This window comes from Loxodonta africana, chromosome 19 (genome assembly GCF_030014295.1).
Source record: "Loxodonta africana isolate mLoxAfr1 chromosome 19, mLoxAfr1.hap2, whole genome shotgun sequence".
NCBI classification, from domain to species: domain Eukaryota; kingdom Metazoa; phylum Chordata; class Mammalia; order Proboscidea; family Elephantidae; genus Loxodonta; species Loxodonta africana.
In genome coordinates, this window is record NC_087360.1 from 27,547,498 (window position 1) to 27,563,338 (window position 15,841).

At 46.6% G+C, this 15,841-nt stretch overlaps 1 protein-coding gene across 1 annotated transcript in view; it reads right to left on the reverse strand.

Moving 5' to 3' along the window:
- The window catches only part of ZNRF3 (zinc and ring finger 3), a 177,863-nt gene extending 165,539 nt beyond the window's left edge, over positions 1–12,324 (reverse strand). Inside the window, exon 1 of the mRNA XM_064272505.1 lies at positions 11,888–12,324. Coding sequence (XP_064128575.1) covers positions 11,888–12,178 — 291 coding nt within the window. The 5' untranslated portion in view covers positions 12,179–12,324. The remainder of the gene's footprint in view (positions 1–11,887) is intronic.
- Positions 12,325–15,841: the final 3,517 nt, after the last annotated feature.

A 15,841-nucleotide genomic window follows, 5' to 3' on the forward strand; every position in this document is an offset into this window, starting at 1 on the left:
TGGAGGTTGGCCTGTGGATGGAAGAGTTGCAAGAGGGGGGAGGGAGAATAGAAAGGGAACGATGGGATGGGGATGTGAAGGTACAGGAACACCTTCCAGCAGGAGGGCAATTTGAAACGAAAGGCACAGAGGGAGGAAAGCTCAGGACCCATTCAGGGAACAAGTACTAGAACACAAATACCTAGGCCCATGTCCTAAAGCAACAATGAGAGAGGCTAAGCGCCAGCACAGGTCACCTACGGAGGGACTGTGAAGTCAGTACTCAGTTCAGCAGTAAACAATGGATGTCACTTAAAGATTTTGATCAAGGTAGTGACAAGATCAGAGACTTATTTAGAAAGATAAATGCACAGGGGGTGGGGGTAGAATTGATGGGAGGGGAGAGAATATGAGACAGAAAGACGTCTCAGGCAGCATCAGGCATGAAGAGGTCAGGTCAGCTGCCACACTCCGCAAAGGGAAGAGCAAACCACGCATTATCTTGAGGGCACCACCATCTCCCTTTGCCTCGGCCACAAGATACCTTGATTTAAATTTTGAAATAGCTTCACAAGTCAAGCTTATAACATTCCTTACATGTCATTAGCTGTCTGCTTACCACCTATCCAAGACTGAGGCACTTTCCAAAAAGATGCCAACTCTCTGGGTACCCAGCTATATTTCCAAAAATCGCATAAAGGTGCTGAACACACAATGTCAAATGCATTCAAGTACAACTATAAAATCAGATACAAAGAAAACCATTCTATGTCAAGAATGGGACAAGCCACTGCAGATGGCCTTCTGGGGCAGAATGCTGGGAAAGAGCTCCCAGATAAGGAGGAGAATGAGAAAAAGAAATTCAAAGTGCAGTAGGATCCGAAAGCACCACGGTATTCTGGAGCTCGAACCATCAAAGCAGGATGCCCTCCTAGGAAGACCACTATCTGGGAACCCTAAAGCTGACTTCTAATCCCAGCTCCTCTTGGGACCAAATGCCCAAGGCTCTTGCCTGCAGTTCCTTTCTCTGCTACAACGGGAGAACTGAGCCACAGCATATTCAAGGTGCCCTTCAGCACAAACACTAACAGTTAAACCAAGGAGCAAAAGACAGGAGGTAACATAGGCCAAATGGCTGTTAGACTTCAGCCTTTGAGAAGTCCTTGAGAAGGCAGGAGCACTCATAAAAAGTAAGGACACTCTGGCCATGCCAGGGTCAGTTGGGCCTTGCCCAGCAGCATAACTCATGGGGTCCAACGAAAGGTTGTAAAGCCACTCACAGACACATGACACACAGGACGGTTGAGGAAAAGGAGAAGAGAGAGACTCGTCAAGCGCAGCTCAAAAGCTTCCAGCTTCAGAATTTTCAGGAACAGAAAGGATGGCAAACTGCAATGCCAACAGGGGCCAGGCATTTGCGAATGCAACTGTCAGTGACAAAGGAAGCCAGTGCCAGGTGACAGGGACTGTGAGCTCGAGTGCACTGCCTCACTGGAAAGGGACGGCTGCTAGTCCACTGTGGAAGGCTGTTGTCCTGTGAGAATGTGGACCTACTGGGGCCAGATCTTTCCATTTTTCAAGAAGAGCCAAAAACTCAGATTTTTAGGTAAAAAATTCTAGATTTTTAATGAACAAAATAGCCGGAAGCTGTTTTCAGCCTAGGAGCCTACTGTCTGGATGCACAAGATAGTCCAGCACTTGGCTCTATTTGCATCTCTGACAGCGTCACTCTGACTGCAAGGACAGATCCGTGGTGGTCTTTCCGAACCCAGTGGCTGCTCTATCGTAAAGAGGCAGTGCAGAACACCGCGCAGAACACTGCAAACGCAGGAGCACCCCCTGGGCAACAATCTGCTGCACGGGGGTGGCGGCAGCACAGCGGCCCCTTCCGTCTGCCTGGACAGCTGCCGTGTCCCTGCGCAGAACACAAGGGCAACCTGCTGCTCCTGAATCGTGCTCAGTTACACCTATAAGGAGGGGTACTTGATCCCACGCCAGGAACCGTCCTTCAATGCAGAGATTAGTTATAGCTTAGGTCCTTGCGGCAGGGAGGGGAAAAGTGTTTTACCATTTAGTAGATGATAGGAATATAATAGACTTTCACATTTATGAAGTTCTTTTTGGTTTTTTTTTTTTTTTTAAGAAACAGAGACTACCCATTACGAGCAAGGGTGCACGAATGCCTACCTAGTGTGGGGAGTATAAACTAGACCACTCTTCTGCAGAGCAACCTGGCCATATGTATCAAAAGCCTTAAAAATGTTTATACTGCTTGAAGCAGTGATCCTAGTTCTAGAAATTAATCTTATGAGAATAATTAAGAGACAGAGAAGGGATGTCTGCTGCAGCACTACTTAAAATAATGAAAACAAGAATATATCATACAGCCACTAAAAATGCTTCAGCGTATTTAGTAACAGGAAAACACTCCAGCTGGACAAAAGATTATAAGCACTATGTAATGTTTTTTGAATTTTCTTTAAAACTCTTGTACGCTCGTGGCAGAAAAAAAAAAAAGGAAGGAAAATATTCTAAAACACAAAAGGTTAACAGAGGTTATCTTTAAGTTAAAATAAAAACAAAACCAGTTGTGTCAAGTCAATTCCAACTCAGGGCGACCCCATGTGTTTCAGAGTAGAACTGTGCTCCACAGGGTTTTCGATGGCTGATTTTTTGGAAAAGGATCACCAGGTCTTTCTTCCAAGGCACCTCTGGGTAGCCTTGAACCTCCAAACTTTCAGTTAGTAGCCAAGTGTTTAACTGTGCCTCCTAGGGACTCAATCTTTAGGTAGTGGTATTAACTTTCTTTTTCATACTTTTCTTTAATTTCTAAGTATTCTATAATAAACATGTATTACTTTCATAATTACAAAATAAGTTAGATGATTTTCTTTAAAGGGAGGTCTTAGCCCCAATTATAGGTAACATAAAATGTATTCTAACACTTTTACCTAAATCTCACCAAATTAGACCTGGGTCCTCAGGCAGGTGGGGCAGTGAGCTCTGGTTACAGGTGGCCCAAGTTCAACCCCAGCCTCTAAGGCCTCAGGTAGTTTACTTAAGACTGTCAGCCTCAGTTTACTCCGTGAAGTGGGGCTAATTCAACTGCCCAAATTTTTATGTGAGAACTTATAGAAAAAAAAATCTGTAAAGTGCAAAGTACATCATGGCTGCATTTTAAAAGCTATGTTTCTTCTCTAGGCTATTTCCACAGGAAAAATTCAATAAAATGTCTGCTGACAAGTTAGCGTCTCAGATTAACCAAAGTTCAAGTAGAAAATCAAATTTTAATCAAATTCTTACCCACTGGATGGAGAAAGACATAGAGATTTATACCCTTGGAAACCTATGGGGTAGATGTGAGTTGGAATTGTCCCGATGGCCATGGATTTAGGTTTTTTTGGATGAGGTCCTAACATGTACCTATCAAACACCATCTCAATTATTTTATATTAAAATGAGGCCATTTCTGCACTAGACTCCAACTTAGGGCAACCCCAATTCATGGTGACCCCATGTGTGTCAAAGTAGAACTATGCTCCATAAGGTTTTCAATGGCTGATTTTTGGAAGTAGGTAGCCAGGCCTTTTTTCCAAGGCACCTCTATGTGGGCTTGAACCTCCAACCCTTCGGTTAACAGCCCAGCATGTTAACCATCTGCACCACCCAGGGACTCCATTTCTGCACTAGGAGGCTTAAAGTCCCATCCTAGCATACATTTTCACATCAAACTTCCAGGATCGTCAAAGCAGTTTAACCAAATCAACTCTACACATCAAGTGGCTAAACAACCATATCACTGTCTGCTGGGGAGAGAGGGGAATTAATACTAAGTCTTCCAACATAGCTTAAGGGTAATAAAAATAAAATACTCTCCCTTGAACCACAATGGGTCAGCTGACCTCATTCTGTTAACACTATCATGAGTCAACAGACTCGCTCAAAATCAGATTTTAAAACATCTCATTCAAGCTACAAATGAACAAAGAACCTCTACTCTTTACCTCCTTCCTATCTGTTTGACAAGCATAAAGGTACATCTCTACTAAGAGGTTATCAGCTTTAACCTCACAGGTAGGTAAAAATGAGTGGGAAAAGACCAAAATGCCCAAATCACATACTATGTTTTCATTAGATATTTCTTCAGGATGGGTTGCCAAGGCCTAAAGTCAGCACTCCAGGCCAGGTTCCCTCTCCCAGGTGTTCTCTCAGAATCCTGTAAGATATGTCTTACCAGACAAAACCTGTCACACTGTAAGTATTAGTCACATGCTGTTTGCCCCCCTACACTCAGCTGCCTGTGGGCAGGGACCATGGCATACCTACCTTTGCACTAAGGTCTTGCCTCATGCAGGGTCTGGCAGACAGTGGGCACCAGTGACTGTCTGCCAACAGAAGGAATGCAGTATCCACTGCAAGTTCTAATAGCCAGGAGGATGGAATGAGCAGGGAGAATCCAGTGTTAGGTTCTCACAGTCCTCTAAATTAAACAGGAAGGCACAGCCCATGCAACGTGAGGAAGGGATGAACATGGACATGACCTCTGGAGAAAGCCATGCACATTCCCGAATGGCTTTAAAACGTCAGCCGCAGGAAGTGAAGAGGCAGGGAAAGAGGTGTGTCTCATATCAAAAAAAGCCTTTTAAACGTTCCAACATTCCCTATAGCCAAAAACAATGAAGTGCCATCAAGTGACAGCTATATCCTTCAAGTCACTGGTCCCTCTTCCCAAACTTGGCAGACTGACTCTGTGTGGAAAAAGCAGATTAGAATGAGCCTTCCATGACGAAAGAAAGAAAAGAAAGAGTAGTTCCGTAGGGGTAGAGTGTTTTCTCAGTTAAAGGCTCATTTCTTCTCCATTTCTACCTAACTGAATTCTACCATCCGTTTGCATACCTCATCACAAGCTAAAAAGGCACCCACGGAAGCAGTCTTGGGCAAAGAGAAAAGCCTTCAGAATCAGGAAGACCTGGGCTTCAATCTCAGCTCTGCAGCGACTTGCTCAGTGACCTCTCCATGCTTAGTGTCCTTGTGTGAGAACCTGGGACATGCCATCGACCTCAGTTAAAATGCAGGGAAAGCACTGTGCCCGGTGCCCAGCAGGCAGTAAGCACTTGATCATTAGTAGCTATTTTTAAAAGCTCTCCCAGAGAGGAAGACTGAGCGATTCAAAGTCTGGATTAATTAGAGGAGAAAAGTAACCGCTTAAACCCAATATATAATTTAAGAATGCCTGGCTTTCCTCAATTATACACCTGATCATACAGCACGCTTCTTCATCTGCTCTTTCTTCCCTCATACACTCAGCTGGGGTGCAGCCAGGGATAGCAGAAAGGCGCCAAGTCCAGTACCATCTCTACCTCACCACACGGTCCTAGGCAAGGAAGGCAGCTCTGGACCTTAGTCTCCTTACCTAAAATATTAAAGGTAGGAATCTGGCTCTTTTGATGATGAAGGTTCACTTAAACACCGTTTTTGTCACGAACTGCAAATCTACATTCCACAGACTTGGGATGCACCAGTAAGAAGCAAAGTTGGCATATCCTAAGGGTAATGATGATACTGAAATGTCAAGCCTTCACAGTTATTCCCAGGGACACTAGGGCTTGGCCAGGGTCTTCTTTGTGTGTCTGTCCATCCATAAGACCTGTCCACCTTAGGGCTTTATCCAATATTCCGTGTTTTGTCAGGAAAAGAGCATCTTCGGGCCTTGATAATGCCACATACCCTGCCCAAAATGCCCACAGACGCACATCACTCTCATATAAAAAATCAGCTGTCACTGAGTCAATTCTGACTCAAGGTAACCCCATGTGTGCCAGAGGAAAATTATGCTCCGTATGTTTTCAATGGCTGATTTTTTGGCAGTAGATCACCAGGCCTTTCTTCTAAGGCACTTCTAGGTAGACTTGAACTGCCAACCTTTCAGTTAGCAAAAAAGAATATTAACCATTTGAACCACCCAGGGACTCTTACTCTCATAGAACTTGGTATTGTAATACCACTGGGTCTACTAGAATGAGAGACAACTCCATCCTTCCCATCTACCAAGCAAGTTTCTGGAACTAACAACCAAAAAGGAAAGATAATCCCAGAATTAATTAACTGAGCCAAATGAAGTTGTTCTCATCTATTAATTCAAGTTTTTAAGACCCTGCCTGGCGTCCCCACTCTAATTACTTAGATCATTCGATAAATACCAAGTGCCTGATAAGTAGCAGCCACTGGGAACCCAGTGGTGCTGCCAGAGACTAGCCTAGGCCCACCACAAGGGAAGGTATGTGGAGCAGTTCTCAAGGCGTTTCAACACCAACAGATACCCCATTCCATTCTTCAATAAACGGGGAAAAGGAGCACACTTACACTCTGTGTTCAGATCATCGCCTTCTTGCACCTCACCATCTGAACCCAGAAAATTCTTACTTTTCCTAAGTATGATACACAGTTAGTACCAGACAGATACACAGAAGTTAATTCATTACCTACAATGACGCCTTAGGGCTTAAGGTCTCAATTCTGTGAGGAAGTACAGTAGCAAAGGGTTATTATTTATCCATACATATATTTGTCTCCATAAGCAACGGTGAGCTCCAGAGGACAACAACAGAGGTCTGGTACAGAACAGGGCTTTGGTAAACGTCTATCAAATGAATATGCTTGACAGAGGTATAGAAACCTGTAGACTTCTTCCCTACAACTCTTGCCAGCACCCAGAGGTGCCTCGGAATAAAGGTCTGGCCATCTATTTCTGGGGGAAAAAATCGGCAATTGAAAACCCTAAGGAGCACAGTCCTACTCTGATACATACCGGGTAGCCATGAGGCACAATCAACTCAAGAGTAACTGGTTTGGTTTTTTTGGTTTGGTATTAGATTAGGGTTTCTCTTTTTCTCTTAGCAGGGGAGATTATAGAAACCTCCAAGAGGCAAAGTTGTATGTCTTCTCAGGAAAGCAAAAGTGTACGTATACTAGACTATACATACAATTTCAGGGGTTTGTGGGACACCTCTGAAAGTCTATGACCCTCAGGTTAAGAACTCCTATACTAGATTGTTTAAAAAAATTAGTCTTGAATTAATGTCCAAGTCCTAACAGCAAAGTGCTGCTTATTTGGCAAATCCAGGAACAAACCTAAGAGTTTCACTCTTCTGTGGTATGAGGTCATTGAGCATAAAGCTTAAGAGTACAGGTTTGGAGGCCAGACAGACATGAGTTTCAATCCAGGTTTTACAATTTATTAACCATGTAGGGTTAGAGAAGTCAACTTGTCTCTCAGGCTCAGTTTCCTCATCTGTAAAATGGGGCTAACAATAGTTGCTAATTCTGCGTTAATGCCAGGGTGAAAAGAGCAAACACATGAAGTGCTTGACACAGTGCCCTGTATACAATAAATGCTTGTAAACAGAAACCCTCACCACCTTCCCTAGAGTCTACAGACTCCACGCTTATCTCCCACCCTCATCTTTGTTCACAACTTTATTTGTAAGTCCCATGAGATCTCAAGGAACAAGACAGAAAATAAGAGTCCCTAAGAAATCATACAGGAGCCCTGGTGGCACAGTGCTTAAGTACTTGGCTGCTAACTGAAAAGTCAGTGGTTCCAACCCACCAGCTGCTCCTTGGGAGAAAGATGTGGCTGTCTACTTTCGGAATGATTACAGCCTTGGAAACCCTATGGGGCAGGTCTACTCTATCCTATAGAATCTCTTTGAGTCAGAATCAACTCAATGACAATGGGAAAGAACTCATAAGGTCACAAAACACAGTTCTAATTTTTCCCAAAAATCAAATTGGTTTTAACCCATGAAGGCCCATCTGACAAGACAGTCAGAGACTCCTTTCCGTGTAAATCCAGGTCAGCCATCAGCACGCAATCATTCTATTAGGCCAAGTCAATTTTTAGAGGCAGGCCTGTTAAGTTCACTTAAAACAGAGATGAAAAGAAAGCGTTTGATCAAATGCTAAACTGCACAAAACAGTTTAGCATTTGATCAAACAGAGAAACAAGGCAGGGGAATTAGTTTCCTAAAATTTTTCTCCTTGATACGTTTAGTTAACGTGGGATACTTAAGGACCACTTGGCCTTTCTAACCCACCCGGCTCTCCTCCCACCCCTAAATAACTAAAGGCACTGCCTTGGTTATTAAAAGTTCTCAGCTTTCCTCTGCTTTTAAGACCATTCAACACTTAACCCAGGATCTAGAAAGGCCAATTTTAAAGTTACACAAAATCTGTCAGAGTCCTTCTACAAATGAATTGCCCAAGCGTTTCTAAATATTTGACTTCAAGGAAAAGCGCATTTCCACTTTAAAACAATCCTTCATCACTAGTGATGCAAATTTTCATTGTTTAACCAATCCGCATACCGCTAGCCAGTGTTTAATCAGGTCTTTTTTTTTTTATTTAACATCACCAGCCAAGTCTGGGATTTTCAGATAATGATCTCATTAACAGCAATAAATTGATCCAAAGATGAAATATGTATCAATATGTCTAAGAACGCTTTAAGCCTCCACACTTCAGAACTAGAGGAGAAATGTAATTAATTCCTCCAGCATTCAAACAGGTATGCCTGACACTCTAACATACGGGCTTTAACACTGCACGAATAAATACAATAATAAAAGCGATTAACAGCATTTCCTACCCACACATTGGCGCAGTGGTTAAGCGCTACTGTAAGCTAGGTGGCATAGTGGTTAAGTACTACAGCTACTAACCAAGAGGTCAGCAGTTCGAATCCGCCAGCCGCTCCTTGGAAACTCTATGGGGCAGTTCTACTCTGTCCTATAGGGTCGCTATGAGTTGGAATCGACTCAATGGCAGTGGGGTTCTGGCAAGCTACAGCTGCTGACCAAAAAGTCTGGCAGTTCGAAGGCTATGAGTTGAAATCGACTTGACACCAATGAGTGTTTTTTTTTTGAACCCACACATTGTGTTCACCATCACTTTCACAGATGGAGATGTCAAAAATTAAAAGAGCTCTCTTCTTACAGGACACACTGGTGAGCTTGGGCAAGTTATTTAAGACTAAAATGCCCACAAGACCCTTGGAGGCTAATCCCAAGATCTGAATTACTACATTTACGCCTCTCTCTCTCTCACACGTACCTTCTTAACCCAGCCTCCCCATACCCCATGCAAACCACTGAACAGGTACTTCAATTAGAAATAATCTGGCCAAATGGGATGATAACGTGGAATCAACTCAACGGCAACAGGTGTTCTGTATGTATATACATATATATGTGTATATATACATACACACACACACTTTCAGTGGCATATAATAGGGAGAATAAAAAGTCAGTAATACAAACACATTCCCTTAGAATTCATAAAGGGAGGGGGCTCTCCAACAGGTTTTCTCCCCTAAACCATGAACAAAAGTGCCACTGAACCCCGCTAGAAATAACAAAAGCAATGCTCCAGTGCTACTATTTAGGTTTAGTGATAGGAAAATGACCTCAGCTCGGAAAGCCATAAAACATTAATAGCAAATCACACCAAGCTTTTTTTAAGATAGGACATAAAAGGAGGTTTTGAAAAGTTCAACTACAGCACTTAAAAACAGGATTCATTTGAAACTGAAGACCGATTTATTTCTTCTACTTTTCCCATTTCTCACCAGAAAATGTTATAGCCTCTCTCCATCAGCTTTTCTTATTTAAAAAAAAAACAAAAACTTTTTTTCCGGGCCAAGAGGGGCCACACCAGTTCCTTTAATCTGGCAGTATTCAAAGAACTAGTAAGAGCAAGTCACTCTTTGTACACACACAGCCAAGAAAGCCACACTGTGCTCCAGTCCGTGGCCACGGAGAGGTTCAATGAGCCAGCCACGGCAATAAAGTTATTAAAGATACACAGTACACTAAGAAATAACTATTCAGACAGCAGCTCAGATAAACTCACCAATATTACTGCAGTTATAAGGGACTTAAAGACATTTTTTATTAGTGACTGCTTAACAGGTAAACTTATTAAATACCATTTAAGTCATTTTTCTTTACTCAGTAATTGTTGACTTTTTTTTTTTTAACTAGGCTAATGGACTACAAAAGAGTTAGATAAGCACTTCAAAAAGTTTCAAAAGAGAATAAGTTCCTTCTGCCAAATTCACGCATTATCTCTACTCAGAAGGATAAAATAGTTACAAATGGTGTGTTTAAACGGCTAATTTTGTATTAAACAGAGAACCCAAGATTATCTCCAAAGCATACCACTATCATAATGGATAACTTGCCAGACAAACTACCATACAAAAAGAGTACAAGTTAAAACACTGCAGATAAAAAAAATGCAAACTTCAGAAGTCTCCCACAAAAAGTAAAGTGTTGTGTTAAAACATCTTTTTTTCTTGGAGGGCTGTAAATCAAACATTTCTAAAGCCAACAGGGCACAGTGAAGGTCTCAAAGAGAGACAAGGAGTCACAGGAGCAAGATTTAAGATTCAAACTATTCTTGAAGGCTGTGACTGAAATGTTTAGCAATCTTCAGCAGAGCATGGTCTCTAAAGCCTAAAAATTGAAGACCACAATTATATCATTATTAAAATAAAACCTCCAGAAGCCTTAAGCAACATATGTAGTCACAGGGCTCAAACAACATGTGTTTCCCCTTCTATTTACCACCACAGATGTTTAAAAAGGGGATAAGAGCCCTGTATGCAGTGCTGCTGATTAATCATTGGACCAAAAAAAAAAAAAGCCTCTTCCAGCTCTGGAAGGGCACACCTCGAAGGAGCAAAGCCTACAGGTTCCCTGCCCTACCCACCTGGGAAAAGGAAAGAGGCTGCCTACACTCTGAGCTGCTATGCAATCGTTCCATAGCGTCTCCTATTCATTTTAACTCACCCAAGAGCAAAGCCCAGATCGCCCAAAGCTTTAGGCCCTGCAACCATCCGATCACCCCAAGAGGTTCACAGGCAAGCCAACGATTTCAAACGGCCCCAGCCGCAGCACGCACAACCGCCATCAGTCTACATGCAGTCTACTAAGGAACTGACAAAATCATGGCCAAAGAAGCGGGAAGACATCTGCCCAGCGAACCGTCTGCAGTGGCTTCAACTGAGAGTCCCTCCTCCAAAGAGTGAGCACAGCTCAAAGCTCTCTCTATCCAGCTTCCTTTGGAATGCAGACCTCTTTCATTTGGAGCAAGGTGGAGGAGGCCCTGTCAGTGCGCGACCCTGTCTCCGGAGTTCTAGGCCCTCCGCAGAAGTCCTTGGCCGAGAGGCGGGCAGGCGGTCTCCTTTCTCCCACCCTCTGTAATCTGAGGCTCACAGCAAGGGCTGCCTTCCACAGCCACTCCAGGGCACCCCGATCTCCACTCCTCGGCCAGCTCCCCCTGCTCCTCTGCCTGCTGCTGCTGCTGCTTGTCCTGAGCCCAACTGAAGGGTCGGCGCCCAGGTGAGGCAGGCGGCGGAAGAGCCTGAAGTCGTTCAGCCCCTCCGACAAACTTGGCCGCTCCCCAAAAGAATGTGCATGGATGGAAAGCCAATCCCTTGGTCTGAAACCAGACTTCATCACTCTTCCCAAAGCTGGCATGCAACAGGTAGTTCTCGGCACTTCCACCTGAGGCAGCTAGGAATAGCCAACCTGCCCGAGGGCGCCGCCCCAGCGTGGGTGCCCAGGACTGGGGTTCACCTCCCGCCCCCGGGCCCACAGGAGGCCCGGCCCCGGCGGGGGCGCGCGGTCCGAGCCCCCACGTGCCCGCGCCCCCCGCCGGGCGCCCCGCGGCCCCGTCCCGCCCGCCCGTCCGCCCGCCCGCCCGCCCGCGGGAGAGGGATGCCGCGGGCCTCCTCGCCGCCCCTCCCGCCCGCCCGCCCGCCCGCCCGCCCGCTGCGGGGTCGGCAGGCGCAGCCCCCGGAGCCATCTTGTGGCGGCGCGGGGCCCGGGAGGCCGGCAGCTACCTGCACGATCTCGCCCTCGGCGCTGAGCGTGGCCCCGGCCCGCGAGAAGCGGCCCGTGAGGCCGGTGGTGTAGGTGGTGTAGTCGCCGCTCGGGCTCGACTCGAACAGGACCACCTCCACGAACGCCGTCTCCTTGGCCCGCGCCGCGCCGGGCCCCGCGGCCGCCAGCAGCAGCCCGAGCAGCAGCGGCAGCGGCGGCGGCGGCGGCAGGCGGCGGCCGCGGGGGCGGCGGCGGAGGCGGCGGCGGCGGCGGCCCGGGGCCCCTGGGCGCCCGCCCGAGCGCGGCCTCATGGTCCTGCGGCGGGAGGGCGCGGAGGGCGGGCGCGGCCGGGCATAGTCGCTGGCCGGCGGAGGACCAAGCGCGGGCTGACGCCTCAGAGGCTCATCGCAGCGGCGGCGGCGGCGGTGGCTTTGTGGGTCGCAGGCTTCGCTCGGCTCCCCCGGCCGTCGCGCCGCGGCCCTTTCATCTGCTCCACGTGAGGGGTTATCCCCGCCCCGGCAGCGCCGTGACCCGCTCTCCCCTCCCTCCCCGCGCTCGGCCGCCGCCGGAGGGAGCGGGGGGGCGGAGCGGGCGCGCCTGCGGCGGGGGGCGGGGGTCCGGAGCCAGACACGCCCCCGCCTTCGCCCCGCCCGTGCCTCCGCCTCCGCCCCGCCCCTCTCCCTCGCTCCGCCCCATCCCCATCTATGCCCCGCCCCTCGTCCTCGCTCCGCCCCTCACGCTCGCGCACCGCCCCCGCCGCGCTCCGCCCTCGGCGGCAGGCATTTCTACTAGCCGACGCTAGAATTCGGCGGGAATTGGAATTGCAACCTGTTCTCCGGTAATGCGCTTCCTCTCTGGAGACCCCGTGCGACCTGGTCCGGCGCAGGTGGTAGGGCAGCTGCGCGGGTGGGACGTGGAAGGCCCGGCACCTCCCGGCTCCCCCGCCCCAGTCCAGTTTCCGGGGCGCCGACCCGGCCCACCACCCCCAACCCACCTCTAGGATGGAACCAGAAAGACCCCAGCGCTCGGGGCTGTCCACAGCTTGGCCACGCTGCGACGTGTCCGGTTCTTGCACCGGTGGGCTGGAGGAAGCACTTGAGGAAGCCATTTGGACTCTGATTGAGCTCATCTTTCTGCAGCCCTGGAGACTCAAACGCCCCACCAACCTTGTGCAGAAGGCAGAAGGAATCCTACACCACCTTTTACGCATAGAGACAAGTGGATGCCAGATTAATGTTTCTAAGACGCGTGATTAAAACCTTCCAGGACCCAGGGGTCCCAGCCCCCCAGAAGATAAACTTTAAATCCCTACCCAACCTTGTGGAACGTTTCTTTCCCTTCCTCGTCTCCTAGCCGTCTGTGGGAATCAAACCCCGCCTTCAAAGGCCAGATTCAAGTCCATGGAGTCTTCCATCCCTGGCCACAATGGCTTTGCTTAGAAAATTGGAAATACTTGGTTAGGAAGATCTACTTTTACTTGCCAACATATCCAAAATATGAAAAAGACCAAAACACACACAGACATACACACAAAAAAAACTCATTGAGAATTTTCTTGGGTAAGTAGCTTATCTAGATTACATTTTAAAGTAGAAAAAATATTTCAGAATGTAGATTAGAAAATACACTTGAAAAAATGCGCAGATCAGTGTTACCACATTTGGACCACCCAGAGCTCCTGCTCAAGTGGAAGGCACCTGGAAAAACAGGGCTCTAAGGAAGGTGGCTTTTTAGCTTCTCCAAAACCTGCCTAAAGAGCACCTTCAGACCTTATGCTGCCAGGAGCTCCCCATGGGTGGCATGTTGCAGTCCTCATGGGGTAGGTCCATCACTACTGCAGCCCAAGACTCTTTGCACTATTTAAAATTCGAGGTCACCATCAACTGATGAATAAAGAAAATGTGGCGTAGTCATAAAAAGGAATGAAGTACTGATACATGCTACGATATAGATAAAACTTGAAAATAGATGGTGCAAACAGTTAATTTGCTTGGCTGCTACCTCAAAGGTTAGAAGTTTGAGTCCACCTAGAGGAACCTCAAAGGCTTGGTGATCTACTTCAGAAAAATCAGCCAATGAAAGCCCAAGGGAGCCCAGTTCTACTCTGACACACATGGGGTCACCTTGACTTGGAATCAGCGGCAACCGGTTCTGGTTTAAGTGAAAGAAGGCAGTCAGTCACAAAAGATCAGGTGTTGTGTGGTTCCATTTCTGTGAAATGTCCAGAATAGGCAAGTTCATAGAGACAAAAAGTAGTCTGGTGGTTAAGAGGGACTAGGTAAAGAGAATGGGGAGTGACTGCTAATGGTTTCTTTTGGAGGTGACGAAAATGCTGTGCAGTTAGGTAGTGGTGATGGCTGCACCACCCTGTAAATATATTAAAAATCACTGAACTGTAGACTTTTAAAAGGTGAATTTCATGTTATATGGACTTAAGACAGCTGTCATAAAAGAAGATCATTAGTGGTATTTTCATTAAAACATGCAGGATAACTGTGTAAGGATATCCTCTGCTCTTTGAAGTCTTAGCTCAAATCTCACACCCTCAGTGAGGCCTCCCCTGACTGCTGTTGGGTGCCTTCGAGTCGATTCCGACTCTTACCAACACCATGTGTGTTCTTGGCTGTAATCTTTACGGAAGTGGAACGCCAGGCCTTTCTCCCACAGAACCACTGGTGGATTCGAACTGCCAACCTTTTGGTTGGCAGACGAGTGCTTAAGTGTTGTACCACCTGGGCTCCTCCTCTGACTACCTTATTGAAAGCTGCAATGTGTACTCTTCCCCCACTCCCAGTCTCCATTGGCCAGCTTTACCCTCTCCCCCCCATGGTATTTATTACCTTCTTTTTTTTTTTTTAATGTACTAGGAGCCCTGGTGCACAGTGGTTAAGCACTTGGCTACTACCTGAAAAGGTTGAGGATTCAAACTCACCAGCTGCGCTTTGAGAGAGAGGTGGCAGTCTGCTTCCGTGAAGATTGTTGCATTGTTGTTAGGTGTTGTCGAGTTGGCTCCAGCTCATAGTGTCCTTATGTACAACAGAATGAAACACTGCCTGGTCCTTCACCATCCCCATCCTCACAATTGTTAATGCTTGAGCCCATTGTTGCAGCCACTGTGTCAGTCCATCTCATTGAGAGTCTTCCTCTTTTTTGCTGACCCTCTACTAAGCATGTCCTTCTCCATGGACTGATCCCTCCTGATAATATCCAAAGTATGTGAGATGTAGTCTCCCCATCCTTGCTTCTAAAGAACATTCTGGTTGTACTTCTTCCAAGACAGACTTGTTCATTCTTTTGGCAGTCCATGGTATGTCAGTATTCTTTGCCAACACCACAATTCAAAGGTGTCAATTCTTCGGTCTTCCTTATTCATCATTCAGCTTTCACATGCATATGAGGCAACTGAAGACAACATGGCTTGGGTCAGCCACACCTTAGTCTTTAAGGTGACATCTTTGCTTTTCAACACTTTAAGGAGGTTTTTTGCAGCAGATTTGCCCAGTGCAGTGTGTCTTTTGATTTCTTGACTGCTGCTTCCATGAGTATTGACTGTGGATCCAAGTAAAATGAAATCCTCGACAACTTCAATCTTTTCTTCATTTATCATGATGTTGCTTATTGGTCTAGTTGTGAGGATTTTTGTTTATGTTGAGGTGTAATCCATACTGAAGGCTGAGGTCTTTGATCTTTATCAGTAAGTGCTTCAAGTCCCCTTCGCTTTCAGCAAACAAGGTTGTGTCATTTGCATACCACAGGTTGTTAGTGAGTCTTCCTCCAATCCTGATGCCCTGTTCTTCTTCATATAGTCCAGCTTCTGGGGTTATTTGCTCAGCATACATATTAAATAGATATGGTAAATGATACAACCCTGAGGTACACCTTTCCTGACTTTGAAATAGGCAGTATCCCCTTGTTCTTCACTCATCTGTCACTTTGTCGTACTGTGGGGGTTTGCAAGTTGCTGTGACGTTGGA